The sequence below is a fragment of the Apis laboriosa genome, unplaced genomic scaffold (genome assembly GCF_014066325.1).
Source record: "Apis laboriosa isolate Shangri-la unplaced genomic scaffold, ASM1406632v1 scaffold16_cov148, whole genome shotgun sequence".
NCBI lineage: Eukaryota > Metazoa > Arthropoda > Insecta > Hymenoptera > Apidae > Apis > Apis laboriosa.
Window position 1 is genome coordinate 5,127,419 of NW_025222129.1, and position 21,848 is coordinate 5,149,266.

Consider the following 21,848-nt stretch of genomic DNA (forward strand, 5'->3'; position numbering starts at 1 on the left):
AACAGGAATCGAAATGAAATTTTCGATCGATCGCGAAAGTTTGAATAATTTCTCGATTATTATCAGAAAAAAAAAAAAGATTATTTTTTTAACTTTAAGAAATTGCGACGAGAAAATAAAAAGTTGATCCAATGTAATGAATTCGAATACCTTTCGTTTAAAGAAAAAGAAAAAGAAGAAAATCAATTTTCGATTTCGCCCCGTTTTAATAATGCGATGAATGAACGTATCTTGTAAATATTCCAATTTTCCCCTCTCCTCCTCTCGGATTTTATTTCCACGCGGAGAATTTATTAGATATCGTATCACTTGTCACTGCGCAAAATATTTCACGTATCTCGACGCTTATGCGCTTCAACGCAATAATAATAATAATAACAAAATAATAATAATAATAATAATAACAACAACACTGTAAATATTATTCCACGGTATCGCGCGAAAAACACGCAAGGGAATAATATCATTTCGCCGTTTATTACAGATCGAGGAAAAAAAGGGGGAGACGTATACGTCGTTATCTGTCTATCCTGTGAATCCTCGAAAGAGAAAAAAAAAAAAAAAAAAAAAAAAAGAAAGAAAGAGAATAAAGTAATATAGAAGGTGTCCATACTTGCTGGAGCGACCAAAATAATGGCCATGGTTTCTGGTGTTGAGAATTGCGCCGCTTTTCTTTTTTATTTTTATTTTTTTTTTTTTTTTTTTTTTTTTTTTTCTTTACGTTTAGAAAGTAGTACGAATATGAAATCAGCGCGGCTGCACGAGATCACGAGATACTTTTCACTCAACGGAATGTACGATATATGTATATGTTCTAGGCTCTCGTCTTCGACCGACAATTGTTGTAGGAGAAACAATTGAGTTCATAGGTATAATGGGTTCTTCCATGGTAAGTCTTTAGCGGAACAATGTTCCATCGATTATCGTAATCGCTACTTACGTGTCGTGTAACACTATTAGAAAGTTACTTAGACCATTAGCGGTATTCAAAGTGGTGTTTTTACGTGTGCATAGAGAGAGAGAAAGAGAGAGAGAGAGAGAGAGAGAGAGAGAAAGGAATAGACTGAGCTTAATTGGATATTTAGACGATTGTTTATGGAAAGACGAATTTTACCGATTTTTGCCACGATCTCGAGAGATTTATTGTTTAATTTAATTTCAAAAAAGATAAGATTTCCATCGAATCCCGAAATTGAATTCTTGTATTATCGTATGCAAATATCATTTTTACACAAATGATACACCGAAATGCATAGAAATGTAATAATTACCTTAAAGATATTTTTATCTTTATTTTTTCACGGATGATATTTTCATCTTTTCTTTTCATCTTTGAATCTATTTTAAGCTCTATATTGGATATTCGTTTGGATAAATGGAAAAATACCTGGAATTTATTTTCCCTTCAGTTTAACAATTAAATTAAACTCAAAAATCATGGAAATGGGTAAGATTTGCTTATTCACGAACAATTACCGACATTTCTTTCCAAGCTTTCGCACAAGTTGTTGCGTCACTGTATAGAGATCGATGTAATTAGAGGCGAGGAAGAATAAATGAAGCATTATATGGTTGGAAATTTTGTTGTGCTGGCATAGAGATATGTAGAGAAAGTGTTTATTATGTCGATTGTTGTTTATGATTAGAGAGAGAGAGAGAGAGAGAGAGAGAAAGAGAGAGAGAGAGAGAGAGAGAGAGAAGGAGAAGACAAGATATCTAATTGTTGCCATATTTGTGTTTCTTTTTCTTTTCTTTTTTTTTTTTTTTTTTTTCTATCCCTAAATTCCTCCGCCATTTTTTTTTTTTTTTTTTTTTTTATGTATTTTCACACGTAGCTTTCTCAGGAACGAAGCATGAATTTCGAGATATGCAGTTCGGTTTACTGTGCTGACACGTTGTTTTACATTAGAGTTAGAGGAGTTTTCCAAGTTTTCGCCAGTTGCTGGAAAGAACGGCCGCGACTCTCGGTTCTTTCGACGAGGCGAATTTTTCTCTCTTTCTCTTCTGTCTTGGTGAAGTAGCCAGAAGTTTTTAAACGTTGTTTCCTTCTTTTGTTCTCGGTGAAGTTGGCGTCGTCGAAAGCGTATCGTAATTTAAAGAATCGGAGAGAATTCTTAAAGTTATCTTCGAATGGGGTCCCCTTCCCTTCTTTCTTTTTTTTTTTTTTTTTTTTTTTTTTACTTTTTCTATGTTCGTTTTTTAAGTAACAATGGAAATTTTACCGTCCAAATTTCTCGTGTAATCCTTTTTTAAACCGGCTCTCTGTTTGATCTCTTACTTTTCATCCATGTCAAAATAAAGCAATACTAAATAATCGATACTTATAAAGATATATTTGTATTTCATTTTTTTCGTAGAAATTATCAGCAATTTTCGTTCAGAACGTACTCCAAAATTATTAAAGAAATTACTTATCTGAATAAAAAATATTTAATCTCCTAATAACACTTGGAGTAAAGTGTTATTTTCCCATTTTCCCATTTTCCCAAAAGCGTTCTAATTCTTCGAAACGTCATTGGATTATCGCGCAATTCGACGAATTCCCATTCTCTCTCTCTCTCTCTCTCCCTCTCAGAAAATTTTCATTACATAAAAATAGCCATTTGGGAGGGAGAGAGATCTAGCTTCCGAACCGTCGTTTCCTTTTTCTCCTTTTCCCTCTGTGCGGCGCGAATTAGCTAATGGAGGAGGGAGAACGGGTGAAATGCATCATCTGGGGGTGGATTAAATCGAACCGTTCCCGTGAATAAGTATCCCATTAAACGGCGATCCAAAGTCGCGAGCCACGCTTTGAAATATTATTTTTCCGATGGCCGCCGTAAAACATAGGCTGGATCCGACACGTCTCAAGCTCGTGTATAAAGGGGTTCATAAAAGATGGAGCCGACCAAGCTGTTTACGTAATGGCTATTTTCCCTTTGTTGTTATCCTAGCAAGCAAAGGATTGATTAATCCCGTAAACCTCGTTATAATAAATAAATGGCGAGATCGCGGTGGAATTTATAATTATTGTGCAACGATAATGGGATTTAAAGAGAAGAGGCAATTTCAACTTCATCGTTCGTTCAATTTTAAAATATTTTTTTTTTCTTTTTTTTTTTTTTTTCGTTAAGGTTGCACTCGTTAAACCCGTGTAATTTGTGTAATTTGTTGAAGGTTAAAGAAGAAGAAGAAGAAGAAGAAGAAGCGTAATTATATAATGGTAGGGATGAGAGAGATTAGATTCCGGCTATCCGCTGGAATGGAATTCCTCGTTTCCTCTGAAACGTGTCGCGTTTGATACGTAAGAAAATATACGTACATACATTCCCTTGGAAAGATGTTTCTCTGTGGCTTGGTTTGTGATATTTACTTCTCTCGATCTTTTATATATAGATATATATATATATATATTTATAGAAAGAGAGAGAGAGAGCGCATTATATACTCTTTTATCAAACAAAAACCGATTTCCTGCTTTCCACGAAATCCATTCTAGAAATCCATTACTAGGAACTTGGCATCTCTGTTATGATGCGATATACGTACCACGTGATATTATTATATCCAAATAAAAAAATATTTATTTATTCCCACGCTGAAGAAACTAAAAGTATTGGTTTTTTATTATTTTCGAATTTTATTAAATATTAAATATTATATTAAATATTAAATATTAAATTTTATTAAATATTAATTTTATTAAATTTTATTAAAATATCGCGTGAAGTGGAGAACGTGATATAAAGAAAAAAAAAAAAATCGAAATTGAACGATGAATGATAATGTGAAATTTTAACAAATTTTAATTTGTAATATCGCCTAAGGTAATAAGAAAGATCTTGAAATTATCTTATCTCCGATAACCCATTCATAGAAATAAATCCCTATCTTCAAGATATACCCATCCCTTTCAAAATCTTTCTATAAGTATAAGTTAGAAATTGTAAAATGCTAATCGCGCCTAGTATGAAAAGAATTTAATTTAATCCCTCGAAAAGAGATGAGAAAACGATCGTTCTCTAATAATATATTGGAGGAAAAGTGTCAGTGTTCCTCTCAAAATTTCTCTCCCCTTTATTTCACCCGTGTTCCACGCGGATGGAAAAGTCCTTGGTGAGGCCGCCGCAAATATGGTACAACGGTCACGTATTCCTACCCACGGCATTTCCCCTTTTACAAATCGCACCGCTTTTGTCTCATTTTTGCCGTTCCCTCTCCTTCCAGAATTCTCTTCGTTCTGTCGCTTCCCTTTTCTCGAAACCTATTCCACTTCATTTCTCTTCCTTTCGTGGAAAATATAGCAGGGGGAAATATTGCGAAGCGAGAATATTGCGAAAAATAATCGGGGGAATATTAGAAGTAAAGTTTCTCTTTTTCTTGCCACCGTCGAGAAATCATAGTTTGGTTTCAGGAAAAAATATTTTCTTTCTTCTCTGTGATTCTCGAGGGGAAGAAGAATGATAAAAAAAAGTAAAAAAAAAAATGAAAGGAGGACGTGGGAGAGGGTGGTAAATAGAAAAGATGAAAAGATGGGAATAGGGAGGGAAAAATATGAGATGAGAGAGAGAGAAAGAGAGGATAGGATTGTAAGGAATGGAAAAGGATGCTAGAAGAAAGAATAAACATCTTCTTTTTTAACCCCCTGTTTCAAACGTACGATATTTTTACATTAAACTATTAAACTTTTTCCGAGTAAACGATAGTTTCATCGCGTATTTGAAAAGGCAAGTTTTAAAAACTTTAGATTCCTATAATTATTTATTATATCATTAATTAAAGACGTGTTTAAATTTTTTGAAAATAGTACTTCTTTACGCTTCCACGTCTGACCACACACGATCCTTTTCTACTCGACAGCGAAGATAAAATTTTCTGGTTATTGATTTTCAAGCGTTAAACGACTCGTCTTGTATTCTGCAATTTTTATTATTGGAAAAATTAGCTTAAAAAATATTACGATTCTCATTTCGTTTCATTTACTTTTTTTTTTCTTTCTAGATTTATTTAGACGTATCAATTTCTGTAACTCGAGAATAATAATTCGAATCTTTTCTACGTCGTTTCTTTCGCCTTCTATTATATTCAAAAAAAAATTTTTTTTACTGCTCCATTTCGTATTTCCCTTCGCGTTTCATTCGCGAGAGAAATCTCACGCCCACGATGCTCGACTTCTACGATATCATTTTATCCTTGCGAGGAAAATACGTGGATACACTGTTCCATGATTATTATAATATAGAGCTTCCTGGTCTTATCATAATTCCCATTCCCCACAAATGTTCCATAACGTTCCTTCATAAAAATGTTTTCTTGTTCGTTCGGAAATTGTTAGATAAGCTCGCTACTTTTCCTGCTTCCTGCGTAAAAATTAAAATGTAAACAAACATTTTGATTAAAATACGATTATTAAAATTACGAGCGACGATATTTATTCTTCTCAAAGATAGATTTGAATTCTCTGTCTTTCTTTTAATCTATTCATAATAAAAAAATTCAATCCTTTTGAGAAACGATTCTCTTTCGAAATTAGTTGAAAAAATTTTTAAACTCTTTTTTTCCTTCCGGAAGAAATATTGTTCCGTAGAAATATCGATGATCCCTTAATCATTTCTAATGCAATATGCGTCGAAGTTTTTCGAATTATTCGTGGAACTTCATTGAAAACTTTATTTATATTGACATTGGGATGAATTTCTTTTCAAACTTATTCGATTTCTCAAGCAATTAAAATCACCAAAGAGATATCGTGTAACAATCGCGTCGACAAACGTGTTGAATTGCGATATTAAATATACGCAAAATTTCATACCATGCAATTATTATCAAATGAAAAAAATTAATGAATAATACAAATGAATAATATGAATTTAATCGATATATTCCATATATTCGAGAAAATGAATTTTGAAGATTTATCGAGATATAATTAACTCTTAACACGTGTTCGATTAGATGGATAGATAAAAATTAAAAGAAATATTATAGAAATTGTAACGTTTGTTCCAAAATATTCGAACGTGTTTTATATTATCGTATATCAATTAAAATATAAATAGTTTAATTTGAAAATCGAATGGGATATTAAATTAACAAACGGATCTGAATAAATCATTTGATCAACGATGAATGAAATTTTTATCGAGTATTCAAAGAAATATTTCACAAAGTGTTTCTTTAAATATATCGATTTTGCGTATTTATATAAAATTATTCACAAAGGACACGTGGGGAATTTTCCAAAGATTTAACAAGAGAAGAGGTGCGTGAAATCCCGTGCCAAATATTTTTATCCATCGTTTTGTATCGTAAAACACTCTTAATGGTTCGATAATCGAATATTTGTCGCCGGTTTTCCACCGAACACGTAAAAGTCTAACCCCCTAGATTTACGAGCACGTTGGATAAATAAGGATCACACTTTTATTTATGATCTTCCATTACACCATCTCGATTAACACGGATTCCCTCTTCTCTGCCACTTTCACAAATCTCTTTGTCAAAAGCAAAATTTTAGCGACTAAAAAAATTAAAAAAGTTCACCTCGTTGAAATTGCACACGATTGTGTGTAAATTTTTATTAGATAGATCGATGATTACGTGTAAAAGAGACGAAGCTAAGTTGAATTTTGATTCAGCTCGAGTCAAGAAGCAGAGAGGAAGATTCAAAATTATCTCTCTACCCTCGTTCATAGAAATTTGTGTCTAAGAAATTTGAAAGGAATAGAAAGGAATATATCCAAGAATTTTCTAGATCATTTTACAAACGAATTGCACGGAAACGTGTATATCTAATGTACCAAAGAATCGATCAAAGATTCGAGATAAAGATGACGGAATGGCGGACTTTAGAAACTAGAAGGAACTGTGATGATTTTATTCTTCTCGATTCTCGACTCCACATAGAAGCAAAAAAAAGAAAGAAATATCTAAAAATTCCTTAAATCCTTCTATGGATAGAAAAGGATGGGATGAATCATATCGAGGAACATCTCGAAAAGGAACGAAAGAATTGAAAAACCAAGAGAAGATTCAAAAACACCCTCCTTCTTCCATTTTACTATCAAATCTAACAAACTCGCGCGTTTTTCCTTGCAAAAATAAACCAGAATAAGAAGAATAAGAGAAGAAACGAATAAAAATACCCTCGATAAGAATTCCCTGGATATCCCTCCACAACAGACACAGACAGACAGAGAGACGCATAAATTCAAGCTGACAGAAGCTGGTAGATCCCACGAAGGAATGGAGAATCTCAAGAATCTCGAAACTACCTAGCCTGCATATTATCATTGACAAGACACAAAATCCACCCTTGTTTAAATAAAAAAAAAAAAAAAAAAAATCGCAAACCGGACAAATTCCCGCGCTTCGAGGCAACGCTCGAGGAAGGATAGAATAAAGGAACGAATGGGCAAAAAATACCCTAGATAAAACTCCCTAGATAATACAATTCCCATCTACGTAGACGACAGAATCCTACAGAAGAATCCTACAAGAGAAAGAAAGATATATATATACATATATAAAGAAACTCGGATAAATCCAAGACGGAGAGATGGATGTTAGAAGAGCGGCGAAGAGAGTTGGTCGACGAAGATTGGAAAGGAAACGGTTGGACGGGAAGGAAGGAAACGAAGGGACGTGCGAAAATGACGATTTCGCGGGCGAAAGTACGGGCCTGCCGGCGTATTGATTGTCGGTCGGTCGTCGAGTAGAGTCAGCGCGCCTGTGCTCCAACGTTTCAACGCGGAGGGAAAGGGACAGAAGCGGGACGGGCGAGCCAGTGACGAAGAGAGTACGCGGCCGAGGGCGCACGGAGGGCGGAGAAAGATCGGGTGGTGGAGGGAGAGAGAGAGAGAGAAAGAGAGAGAGGGGGTTACACAGAGAGGGTAACGAAAAGGGGGAGAGACAGCCTCGCACCCATGGTCCTGCTTCCACCGTGTTCGCTTTCGAGTCCAGTCTTCCCCTGGGCACTCGACAGGCCGGTACCTGTTTTCTTCCGAACCGAACACGCGCTCTGTCGTCTCCTCGCATCGCAGCCTACCTCCACACACACACATATATACATACATACATACATACATGCGGACACCACGCATACACGTATGTAACCAATGCGGAGAAACATAGAGAGAGAGAGAAGGAGACACGCGTCTCGAGCCACGTATGAGTCTGCACGAGGCGACGTATACACACGAGAGGTTCAACTGTCGTCGTTGTATATATAAATGTATATATGTATATATATATATGTATGTGCACGATATATATGAAGATAAAGTTGGAGGGATATTAAGCAGGGAGTGGATATAGGGGAGAGTAACACGCGGGCGCGCACACGTAGAAAAACACGAGCCGCGCACCCACATGTCTACTCAAACTGTGCACACGCGTATGCGAGAGACCGAGCCGCGCAACAACGAGTGGTCGTCGTCGTCGTCTTCGAACACGTTCTCGTTCGTGGGATCGTGGCCACCTTGCGCCACGCGGCACAGCCACAGAAGGAGACGAGCGAGACAAAGTTAGAGAGGAAGAAACGGAACGGAAGATTCGCCTTCTTCTTCTTTTCAATATCTATCTTCGTTGTGATTGAATCGACGAGAGCGATCGACGGACGTCCAAGATTCTACGATCAGATCAGGAGGAAAATTTTTATTAACGAGGAAGAATGGAAGACGAGAGAAAGAGAGAAAGAGAGAGAGAGATATATATATATATATACATATCTCGAATCTGTGAGCAGTGAATGAAAATTGATATAGGGATATATCTGGCAGTTGGAGAGACACTACTATTAATATTCTTCGAGATTCGATCGAATAATCGTCACCGTGAATCCTAAGATCCTAGCGCTGCATCCGACAGGAGGATCGAAGCTAGATATCTCGACCGATGTTAACCCGGTCTGCCGTTCACCCGTGAATAGGAGAGATTGATCCGAAGTATAAGAGAGGAGGAAGAAGATATGACCATCGAGTCTCGTTGAATCGAAACGAGCAATCGTTTCGAGGGGGAAAAGAATAATAATAATAATAATAATAATAATTTATCGAGTGGATTCGCGATCGAGTTGGCACCAGTTGGGAGAAATTATCGGTGGAGGAAGGGTAGAAGTCAGAGTCTGATCCGTGGTGGTGGTGGGTCGTTTTTTAAAGGCCGACGAGGAACTTTTTAAGTCGGGTTCATCGTACCATTCTCTTCGTTGCGGAGACAAGTTCTGAGCCTGTGACAGCAGCCTACAAGAAACAGTGATCTTCCTGCAGATATATATATATATATACACATACATACGTAGATACATACATACATACATAAACGTCTATTTTTGGTTCTTGTTTCGGTTCGAGAGCCCATTGTTCCATTGGGTCTGGCGATATTAAGCAGAGAGAGAAAGATAAATAGTAAGAATAATCTTCGTAACACAGGAGAAGGAGAGCACACTTGTTAACGAACGACAACACCTGCACCAAGAGAGATTAAATTATTTCTATATATAGAGATATATATATATAAAATAAAAGAAGAAAGAAACACACATATCTTAATCACGTTGACGATTCATAGTATATTTTGATCATACATTACGTAAGAAGAAAGAGAGAGAGAGAGTATGTGTATGCGTGCGTGAGATAGATCAATCAGACAAATCAACCAGGCACAATAATAAAAGAACGATAAAAAGTATATATATATATATAGAGAGAGAGAGAGAAAGAGAAAGAGAAGAGTAGATATCGTATACGTGTAATTAATAGAGGAAGAGAGAAAGGAAAAGGATCATCGTTTCAACCTGATTGTCACGTAATAATTGCCCACATGCCTGCCGCATTCTATCGACGTGACAGAAGCATGTACGACTGTGACATGATCCCTGATCGTCAGGTATGTTGTATATCTTGCTTTTCAATCTCAATTTTTTTTTCCACGTGAAAAAAAAAATACCGTCGTCTCACTCTGAAAATTAAAGTTGAATCGTGAGATCGATTTGCATTATGAAAGAAGTGTGGATGTAAGAATCGTGGTAAATCGATAAAGTGTATTTTGGTCGAAAAGAAAAAGAAAAGAAAAAAAGAAGGTAATGCCACGTATTAAGAGACGTATTGGATTGAAGTGATTAAATTAAAAATTCGAAGTGGATTTCGAAGTCGAATCTTTTTTTTTCTCTTTTTTCTATTTTCTTTTTTCTGAAAAGTACGGATATAAATTACTCGAAATTGGTAAATAGCAATTTTAAAAAGGCAAGAAATGTTAAATAATAGAAGAGGAAATACTTACATATATTTTTTTAAAAAAGAATTTTCTCTTATTACCTCGAAGAAAACAGTATCTTGTCTCTTATAAATAGGATTACTTCAGTATCTTCCATTAACTGATCAAATTTCTTTTTAAGAGCACATAATAGAACAATGTTTCAAAGATTGGGTTAATGCTTTATCGCTTTAAAAAGTAAAAAAAAAAAAAAAGTTGCGAAGAATATTTTTTATCTTCTCGCTCTTTGCGACTTTTTACTCTTGCATTCATCTCTTCTTCTTTGATTTATAAAAAAAAAAAAAGCATGAAATTTATTTTGTTCATCCGTCCTCGTAAATCTGAAATATAAAAAGTCCGTTATTTTGAATCAAATATCCCGTTTAAAAATAAAGAATCGTACGATTGCCCATCCGTGTAATTTAATCGAATTACGATATTTTCTATGAGAATTTGAAAATCCAATAACGACAACATCGGCGAACGAAATAATTTGTCTGAAAATATAATTTTGGAAGCGTATACGCAAGAACAACCGTGTAATAATTTCGAAACCGGTCGGATAAGTGAAATTTTCTCGATAAATTCTCGCTAAATCCTCGATGTAGGCCACGAACAAAATGGATTGTTAAATCCCATGATGATTGTCGTAACGTAGAGCAGAAAAATGAACGTTCCCTTTGTAATTTTATTCCCCCCCCCCCCTAGAAATATAAAAGTTGAAATGTTTTTTTCAAAAAGAGAAAGAGATATCTTTTACAAATTACTCTTGTAACGAATAAATTACTAAAAGATTCGTTCGTTCGTGTTGAAATATTCATTCGATTTTAAAATTAGCAATTCTTAAAAATCCGAGAGAAAATAAATCAGAGGGAAGGAATACGTCTCATTCTTCTATCGATGAATTATCGAAAGTTCGTTTGATTCGATTCGATTTTAAAAATTGGCAATTTTTAAAAATTTAAGAAAGTTTCCTCTTTTATTTTTTTTTATCTTCGAACGAATTTTTTTCGTCGAGGAAAATGTACAAAGTTGATTAAAAATTAAATGGAGCAAAGTGTGACGAATATCGTGGAAAATCCTTTGTAATCAAGCGGGCTCGTTACACGATCTAATATACCCGTCTAATTATGCTCATGTTCCAAAATTATTCTCTCTTCTTCTGTAAGATTTCGATTCACATTGTAAGATAATCTCACAGAGAAAACGAAAATTCAGTGGAGCTTTGATCGAGAACACAAATGTATGCGTATACCATCATTTTGCCAATAAACACGTATGGAATAAAAATGAGAGAAAATGGAGATGGAAGATGGGAGGAAGATAGCTCGAGGAATAAATCTAAAACGGCGACCTCGTTTCTTCAAAACGAGAAGCTTCCAGCCTCTCTTTCGTTTCGTGTGACGCTCTAAGAATTCGAAAATTGAAACGAACCTTCGACGAATTCTCATTTATTTCGTTCGAGGAATTAAAAAAAAAAAAAAAAAAAAAAAAAAGGTTGGAGGTTCCCAAGAAAAGTTTCCTCGTAATTTCCGGCTGATGGTTAATATTCATCTTCGACTCGAGGATCTTCATTTCAGCTCGCTTCAAAATCAAAATTTATCCTTCCCATCGAAAGATATTATCACGCCTTTTTCTCTGTAAAATTTTAATTACATTGTATATGTTAAAAATTGTAAATATAAAAGTTATTGGTCCCGTGGAGAACAACTCTCGAGATCCTGAAAATTTAATATTCGTCGAAGAGATATGTGCAAAACGAACACGGTTTCAATCATGATTGCAAGATTGCAAGAAATCCCTATAATAATCCGCGTGTGTAGAATATTCAATTGAGTATCTGAATTACTTCCACCGATTTCCCTCTCCTCCGTATCCTCCGGGTTGGCCAATTGATTAATCAAAGGACGCGAGTTCCCTGTAAAAGAGAATATCCCAATATTAATTTAATTCTCAGGAATTCATGGAACCTTTCTAAAAAATGAAACGAAATTTCAGATTTAAAAACGTTACGAAATATTAATTAAATCCTGAAAAATTTCGCTTCAATAATCCGGACTTTATCCTCGGACTTACTTATCACTTGCCTTACGATTTCTCAAATCTCAAACTTGAAACTCTATCTATCTAGAAAAATTAAAAAATTCAAAAGATCGAATAAGACTGGACGAAAGAAAATTCCTAGAAGAATAGTAAGATAAATAGTAAAGATCAAACCACAAAATATTTTTTTTTTTTTTTTTGAGCAATGTCGTGGATTGTTCAGCCGGTCTCTCGAATACGACCCTCGAATCCCTTTCATTTTTAGGGTGAATCCTCAGAGGAGGAAACCGCCCTCCCTCCGCCATTCCGCGTGTCTTTTCTCCTTAAGGGAGTTAAGGCGGCCAACTTGATGCCACCTCGGTGAGCCGAATTTCATGCCGACCTCGCCATTAAACCCTGCTTTATTGCTTCCTACCTACGACATCTCAAACAGATATTTGATATCTGTTGGAAGAAATTATTCGACTTTCGATGGGCCAAGGTGTGCTCCGTTTCTCATTGGTATTTTTTTCACATTTCAACAGAAGAATTGAAATTGAAAATTAATACGAAATACGAAGAATCGATCTTTGATATGGATAAGTGTGATCGATGTTTTTATTACGATGGAAAAAGAGTAGGGATAGGATCTTGTTGAGAGATTGTGTTGAGTTTATGGGGATTCAATTGATTGAGTTTGAACAGGCGAACCTTGTTCAAAATATATAATATTTGAATAACTTTCCAACTTGAATATCGATGTGCTTCTTCATTGTTGCGTTTTATTTGATTTTTTTTAGATCGTTACGATTAAGATGTGTTTGATATTTAGATTTATTAACATCTATTTATTCATTGGGGAATAGAGAGAAAATTTTTTAAAGTACACAAATTAAAAATATTTAATTAGAAATAATGTAAGACGAATTAATTTACCGCGAAAATTTGTGATATAATCGTCCTCTCAATAAGTACTTAATGACGAGGCATGAAAATTGCTTAGGGGTTGAACGTTTCGTAATCGCCATTGAATTGAAACTAGTTACATAAATGTTTTATATTCTCGCTGCAAAATTGCCAGGTATAATCCGAATACTGTTAATTACGAAGTGAATCACGGGGATTAATTATCCATTTCCCGTTTAAGTGATTAAACTTAAGGGACTGACGTCGATCAATCGTCCATTCCAACAATCTTTCAAGCCGTGTTACATTTATTAATCCGAGAATAAAAATCAATTCCGTCGTCTCCATGAATATTTCTGCCGATATATTATTATTATTATTTTTCAAAATAAAATTCAGCATGTCAAAATAATTGACAAATAATGTTCCACGTTTCATTAGAACTTCCTCTATAATAAATAATTTTTATAATTCTCCCTCTAAATTCCATCGAATATTCATAATTTTGATTACGAATATTATGATTGGATAGACACAAACACTTTCAAAGACAATTTCTTTCTTTTTAATATTATCTCATTCGCATAATTACGCAACTAAGATTCTTCCGAATTTGTAAGTGACAATCCTCATCTTCCCTTCCCCTATTTTATAATAATTTTTCTCAACTCGTACATGTATACTTTTCCAACATTTTCCCCCCTCTTCCCACAAATTTAATCTTCACAAACACACACACACACATATTACAATGAAAAGAAAATAATATTACAATTACAATTACGTTCTCACCCCCTTCTCCTAAGGTGAGTAGAAATTTTAACCGCGCATAATGTACGTTCGAGTTAATATCCCGAAAATCCCCGGAAGCAAGATTATCTGTTAATTAAAATTCTCTCGAAATTCAAGTTGTCCCAATTCCGCGAAAATCCTCACGATCGTTCTTCGAAGCCGAAACGGAAGAGAGAAAGGGAGAAGGGAGAAGGAAGAAAGAGAGAGAGAGAGAGAGAGAGAGAGAAGGTTGAAAAAAAGGTTGGTCTGTCACCAGGGGATGACAATTTTGCAATGATGCTCCACGATTCGCGATACTGCTATGTAAACAAAGATACAGCGCGCAGGGTTAACGTAATCCGTTTATCCATGATTGGATTCCAAGTGATTCCGTAGATATGCCGAGAAAGACGACGATTCGACGTCCCTGTAACGAGCCATTGTACCCTGAAATCGATGCCTCTGACGATTCGATGAAATCGTATATTGTAAAACGATGCGATCATTAAAATCAATCGAAGAGGACGGGGGCCCTCCGCGATTATGCGAATCGTGCGCGAGATTAGCATAGGTGAAGCGGCAAAAGTTGAGCTTGAAAAGCTTTTTTTTACTTCGTAGCTTTGATAACTAAGAGATGAGTGAGAAATAATCGCGTGTCCGCTCGATCGATGGAAAAGATTGTGAAAATATGTGAAAGTTATATAGGATAGATGATTTGTACTCGAAATTATTGAATGTATATAGACGGGGATCGTTCGAAAGAGCATCTTTGATTGTGTGTATATTTGAAAATATTGAAAACAACAAGGATTTTATTTTTTGAAATAACCGAGTAAGAAATATGGGGGTAGTTTTTAAATAGAGATGCTGAGAACTGGAGGAATATTTTGTATTGTTGTTTAATTGTTGCTGGAATATAAATTTGAAATGGGATTGGAATTTTAATCTTATTTGTTTGCAAAAGAATATTTAAATAATAAAATAAATCCTATGTCTCCTCTTTTCTATAATATTTTATCCTTAATAAAAAAAAAAAAAAAAGAATTAAGGAAAGAATTATATTCTTTCATCTTCGTAAATTTTTCTCTCGAGAAACCTTTTAAAAAAAAAAAATCTATAATCACCATGGATAAAAATATTTCATAGCAAAAACAAGAAAAGGGGGGAGGGGGTGGAAACAACCGAGAAAAAGGTAAGACGAAACTGTCTCATCATCCGCTCGTCCTTTTCAAGTTCTTAACTTCGTGAGATTGAATATTAGTCGGTGTTCCAATTAACCAAAGAGAGACGAAACCAAAGTTTCGGAATACGTTTCCTTTTGCCTCTCTCTCTCTTTCTCTCTCGGTCCCTTTACTTCCCTCGAAACTTGTCCTTCGTCTTCGAAGTGGTAAACGTTACAACGGACAAGCGGACAAAGGGTGGAAACATGGCAGAAGCAAATTGACCGGGGTGATTCATTTCCATCGATTTCCCCTAAACTCGTTTCACAGGAGTGAAATCCTGATGGTGGGATGGCGCGATGACCAGTGACCAACTTCTGGTCATTCGTCGTTTATCCAAGTGAAATTGACTTCCATCCGAGCAATTTAACGAGGATTACACGAGGAGGAGGATATCCACGCGGCCGTCACGAATTCTACTTTGTTTTTCTGATGGCTGGAAAATTGGACGGAATTTGCCTCGTTTCGAACGAAGAATCTTCGACGCGCCATTTCGATCATCGGAAAAGTTAACGCTGTTATGTTATATTGAAGGGCGCGAAATTGGGCCGAATATCAATCTACAAGTGTAATATCTTTCTTTAGAGATATTGTAAAAATTCTCGACTTCTTCGAGCCCTCCATTTTGAAGATTACTTTTTACCTGTTCGAAAATGTTTCGATAAAAAAGAAAAAAAAATATATATTCGAATATATATTTTTTGATTGAAAACTTGATCTTCAACGTGAATTTTATAATTGAAATTAGTGAATTAACTTTCATTGTTTCGATAAGTTGTTACGATTATTTTTCTTTTTTCCTAGGCTGTCAAAAATTTTGAAAAAATTCCAGGATACTTATCGAAGCCTCCACTTCGAATCAGTTATGAAACGTGCAATGATTGCATGATGTTTTTATCGCTTTTTTCTTTGAAAAAAGAAATTAGATGGATCCTGGAAAAGAGTTGTACTAAGTCGGGATTTTTTAAAGTAGAATTAAAATTTCTAAAATTGTTTACTCCTCTTTCCACATTTTAGGATTCCAGATGTGTCGCAAATGAACCGTTAATAATTTCGAAAGGACGATTCGTCAACTTTTTTCACCTCGTTGGATCCGTGGAGAAAACGTTTCACGCTCTTTTTCCAAGCCTAGAAACAAGAAAGGACATTTTACACCGTCATTTACAAATTGGTTTCTTAATCCTTAATTACCCAAAGCTTTCCCAAAGTCTTTATTTACAATCTCCTTGCAATTTTTCTCTACCTTTTCCCTCTCGTACGTTTCTACAGAGATGGGTAATTAGGTTAAATCCTTCCGTTACGTACGCGATTAAAATGTTCTGAAAAACAACATTGTCACAGTGTTCCCTCGGGCTATTAATCAATTTTAACTCGACCACCGTCTCTTCCTCCCCCTGCAAACATTCGGACGATGTAGAAAAAGCGAGAAATTCTCTCTCTCTCTCTCTCTCTCTCTCTCTCTTTGTAAATTACGAGTGAGAAATTATTTATAAATGTTCGTTTATATATACTTTATTACATTTAATAATAAAAAAAAAAAAGACAATTGAGTTATTCTCTCAATTTTAACTCGACCACCATCTCTACAAATATTTAGAGAGAGAGAGAAAAAAATGTACAAATAAAGTCACATTTAAAAGTTATTTCCTTTAAAAAAAGAAGTCACTTTTATCCGCAATTTTTCATTCAACTCGTCTCATCGCGAGTCCAAAGTGCAAAGAATAACCCCAACTTTCATAATACGATATAATACGAAGAAACTGGAAACGCACTCGTCGACAACCTGTTCGAATAAAAATACAAGCTACTTCGTAACAACGACCTAACGAAAGAAAGAAAGGAAAAACAGAGAAGGAGAAAGGAGAAAGCGAAACATCTTCCTAAGATAAAAAAAAAAAAAAAAAAAGAAAAAAAGAAAAAAAACAGAGACACAAGCAGAGGTATTTCCATCCCGGTTAAGATGTATTCTCCAAAAGCCATTTTCCTTCTTCCTCGCGAACGAAACGGGAAGAGGAAACAAAGGAGAGTTCGTGGCCGATGTTCAGACTTTAATAAGCTGCTGCCGTTTTCCACATTTCGTTATTTCGACGAGAAAAAGAAGAAAAGAGAAAAAAGAGGAGAGGGGAAGGGGAGAAGGGGATAAACAACGACGCAAGCGACGCACAATGGATGGTAGACGACGAGGGAAGAACGAGTTGAAAACTCGTGTCGTACGAATGGGGTGGTGGACCCCGGTGGATAAAATGGCGAGATGAGGAAGCTCTGTGACGGATGGCGTGAACGGTGTAAAGGCACGGCTCATGCATCTTTTATAAGGGGTGGATACCGAAGGGACGTCGTGAGTAATCGCGTGACACGTGGATGGATTGTGAAGAGGAGGTAGAAATCAAGAGGAAGTGACGAAGGTTAGATCTTGCGCAGGCCACTCGCTTCTGAGAGCCTCTGTAACATACCCTTAATTAAGCGGATTAAGTGAGTTTTATACTGCTTGTTTTTCATCCCTCTCCATCCGTGATCGTTCAAACGAATCTTTTATTCCGATTTCGAGATAATATATCGAACGGTTCAATTATTTTTATAGCATATTCGAATATGCTTATCTTTCAAGGGGGAAAAAATAACAAGTTTGAAAGGGAAGATACGAGATGGAACAATAAACGAGGGGAAATTGAATTTTGCTCTTTTGGAAATTTTAACAGTAATTCTGTATTTTACCGCCCTCGTAATTTCAAACTTTTATATTGTCGCGATTTTCCACCCCTATCTACATACCCTTATTATCCACTCGTAATAAAACTTCATAAATGTTAGAGGAACGTTCTAAAACAATTATTCGAATTTTTATTATTTTTTTATTTCTTCTTAAATTAAAACGTAACTCTCTCTTTTTGTTTTTTTCATTTTTACAGCTGAATGGAAAGGAAGAAACGAGATAACGAGATATGTACATGCAAAGTCGAATGTTTTAACGAGGAAGAAGAAAAAAAACTTTTCGATGACTTACTTTTGGGGGAGGGGGAGGGAAGAAAAAAAAATAAATAAAGTAATATAACGTAACGTGAGATTGTTTGCGGACATGTGGCCTCTCACTTTGAGAGGCTCTACAACCCTAATTAACACTGAATTGAATATTCACGACCTTTTTCAACTAACTGTCACGACAAGGTCCGTCTTTCCACGATAAATTAAAGCGGTTTTACAAAGCCGCTGCAGGTGGTATCGTTCTCAACAGAGTGCCATGTTCTCTCCTAACTTCCTGTTTTCGCCTGCATCTCGCCGCAACGAGTTTGATTAATCGTAACGCTTCAAATTTTACGATGCCACTTGTATTCTTTTTTTCTTTTTTTTATTGTATTTTTATTTTATTTTTATTGCCATTCCACATTTGCATTCTAAGTAACTTTTTAAAAGATACTTTTAATATTTATATTCACGAAAAAATATTTTTCCCCTTGTTCCGTTTCCATTTCATTAATGCTTACGCTAATGTTATTTCTTTTATATTTTACCATTCAACAAAATTTTTCAACCATTTATACTTTTTAATCGAATCTCTTTTTTATACAGTCACGTCACCGCAAATATTTCCATTCTTCTTTAAATTAAATATTGTCGACTGGTTTTCTAGAAAAATTATTATTAAAAACAACGACATCTATATAATTGGTTTACTTCTCTCGTTCACTTCTGTCGAAAATTTTTTCGAAAGAACCGAAAAAAATATGCGAATAATATAAATCAAACAAGCACACGTGCGAACACCTTATTATCGCATCACGATTATCACTGCTTTATTGTGCAAAATTATGCAAACGCTCGCGTTGCACGCGCATTAATTATTTATTATTATATTTATATATTATTAATTATTATATTTATATATTAATTGCGCCGTCCTCGAAATGCAGTCAAAAGTCCTAAAAAAAAAAGAAAAGGGAAAAAACAAAAGATGAAAGGGTGGCTGGCGACGAAAACGTTCGTGGAAATTCACGAGAAGGGCGTGTCGAATAACGCGCGCGTCTCCAAGAGTGTGGAGGAAATTAATTGGCAGCAGTCAGGAAAAACCTTGGAAATTTATTCCGTGAAAGGAATTCGCGGGCTTAGAAGAAAACTTAATACGTGAACTTGGCTCGTTAGATAGAGAGGCGTGTGAGTAACTCGAGAAAGCGTCGCTGATTAAAGCCAGGATTCGTGATGCCACGTTTCGCATAATTTGTGCTTTCCACTGTTACGAGGGTGGTTCAACGTTAATTCGTCTCGCCACCACGCTTGTGTTTCAAACCCTTGTGCACGGGTTTAAATTCGGATTAATACGGCGTATCTATTATTAATAACGTCAACGAACTCGGTGATAAATGGGCCGGTGATAATTTTGCACATTCGAGTATCGCGGGGTCACGAGACGGACGTTCGTAGAATAAGTGGTGGAATAAATACTTTGTGTTATTAGCACAGATTGTGGAATTTTTATGCAAATACATATTTTTCATATTACGTATATTTTGCATATTTTGTATAAATATAGGATGTTCGACTACAAATGTTAAAAAATTATTAATTGACGTAATTTAGTCGAACTGAAGGATTATTTTAGAATCTCCAACGTATCATCAACGTAAGCGTTGACGTCGTAAGCAATATTCTTTCAGAAATAAATTTATTTATCTCGCGACTTCAATTTTAAAAAATTCGATTAAAAATTAGGAAAACTTTGAGTTGCTGTAACTCCGAAGATAGTGGTTTCCGGTCAACGAATGAACGATCGTTAAAAATGCAGAACTTTGCTCTTTAAAGCGCTTTTTCGTTTATCTCGATACGACTTCCGGTTGCCGAGATATTATCCTGTAAAGAAAAAGTAATTTTTAACCATTTATCTTTTACACTATTAAATCGTATTACAATTAGAAAAACTTTGAAACGTTATAACTCCGAAGATGATAACTTCCGGTGAACCAATGAACGATCGTTAGAAGCGCAGAACCTTGCTCTTTAATACGCTTTTTCGTTTATCTCGATACGACTTCCGGTTGCCGAGATATTATCCTGTAAAGAAAAGGTAATTTTTAACCATTTATCTTTTACACTATTAAATCGTATTAAAATTAGAAAAACTTTGAAACGTTATAACTCCGAAGATGATAACTTCCGGTGAACCAATGAACGATCGTTAGAAGCGCAAAACCTTATTCTTTAATATGCTTTTTCGTTTATCTCGATACGACTTCCGGTCGCCGAGATATTATCCTGTAAAGAAAAGGTAATTTTTAACCATTTATCTTTTACACTATTAAATCGTATTAAAATTAGAAAAACTTTGAAACGTTATAACTCCGAAGATGATAACTTCCGGTGAACCAATGAACGATCATTAGAAGCGCAGAACCTTGCTCTTTAAAACGCTTTTTCGTTTATCTCGATACAACTTCCGGTTGCCGAGATATTATCCTGTAAAGAAAAGGTAATTTAACCATTTATCTTTTACACTATTAAATCGTATTAAAATTAGGAAAACTTTGAACAGCTATAACTCCGAGGATAGTAACTTCCGGTGAACCAATGAACGATCGTTAGAAGCGCAAAACCTTATTCTTTAATACGCTTTTTCGTTTATCTCGATACGACTTCCGGTCGCCGAGATATCGTCGTGTAAAGAAAAGAGTAATTTTTAATCGTTTATTATCTCCGTCCTTGTCTCTTACTCGGATCTCTCGCTCGCACTTTCTCTCACTGACCTATTCTAATCCCCAGACAAGCGACCGACGCGATTCCTGAAAGGACATAGTACGCATTTCCAGGAAAAAATGCAGGATCGCGGTTCTATTCATATTCTTCGCACCGTCTTAAGTACTACGGACACTTTGAGCCTTTGTATCTCGACAACCAATCGAGATATCGGAATGAAACAAAAAGAAAGTTCAATGGCATGGTTCTCTTTATTTCCTGGCCGGGTTTTGACGAGAAAATTTATAATTCTTCTTCGTGTTTTTTAAAAGAAAAGTCGAACTTATACTTGTGAATAATATTTTTTTCGATACAAATTAATTTGTTATTTCGTTGAAAATTCAATTTATAAACAACGAAAAAAGAAAGGATTTAAATTTAACAAGCAAATATTCGACATTTACGTCTAATCTGTCACAACTGGGATACAATGTCCAACGTTCTGAATTATAAAGGCCATAAATTCTAAAATCTATATTATATAGTGGTACGAGATATATCAAAATATAGGACGTGTCATTTAACAGTAACGTGAACGTTCCTAGTTTCTACGAGAATTTCCACTGTGCTTCATATTCTTGAAACGTTTCGATACGATCGGCTGTCGTCAGGAATTGGTTAATTTCGTTCCATCGCAAAAAATAGAATAAATCGACTTACTTCTTAATTCAAAATATCGATATCAATAATATACAACAATTCTAATTAACCAAACTTGTTATCCTTTATTATGTTAAACTCATCTTTTCCGATATTTATACATTGACGAATTTAAGGATTACGAAAATCTTTTCGTGTGGATAAATGGAACAAATGAAATCCTGGAAGAAGCGAAGAATTTCCCGAGAATTTAATATACTTTTTCGCATTAATATCGGTGAAATAATGGCGATAAATATTTCTCGATAAGTTTTAACCTCTCTCACGCCTTCTGCCATCGCGGATGAAAACTTGGCCGGAAGTTTGCACGGCCGACAA

The 21,848-nt window shown here is 35.2% G+C and overlaps 1 protein-coding gene across 4 annotated transcripts in view; it reads left to right on the forward strand.

Annotated features, from left to right (window-relative positions):
- Nucleotides 1-21,848, forward strand: part of LOC122710978 (alpha-catulin) — a 69,495-nt gene that overhangs the window by 10,717 nt on the left and 36,930 nt on the right. Inside the window, exon 1 of one of the 4 annotated variants that reach the window (XM_043929281.1) lies at nucleotides 9,770-9,864. The exons of 2 other annotated variants lie outside the window; for them this stretch is intronic. In XM_043929281.1, coding sequence (XP_043785216.1) covers nucleotides 9,799-9,864 — 66 coding nt within the window. In that variant the 5' untranslated portion in view covers nucleotides 9,770-9,798. Of the gene's footprint in view, nucleotides 1-9,769; nucleotides 9,865-17,432; nucleotides 17,555-21,848 lie in introns of those variants that run through there. One more of the 4 variants, XM_043929282.1, reaches the window with a different exon arrangement.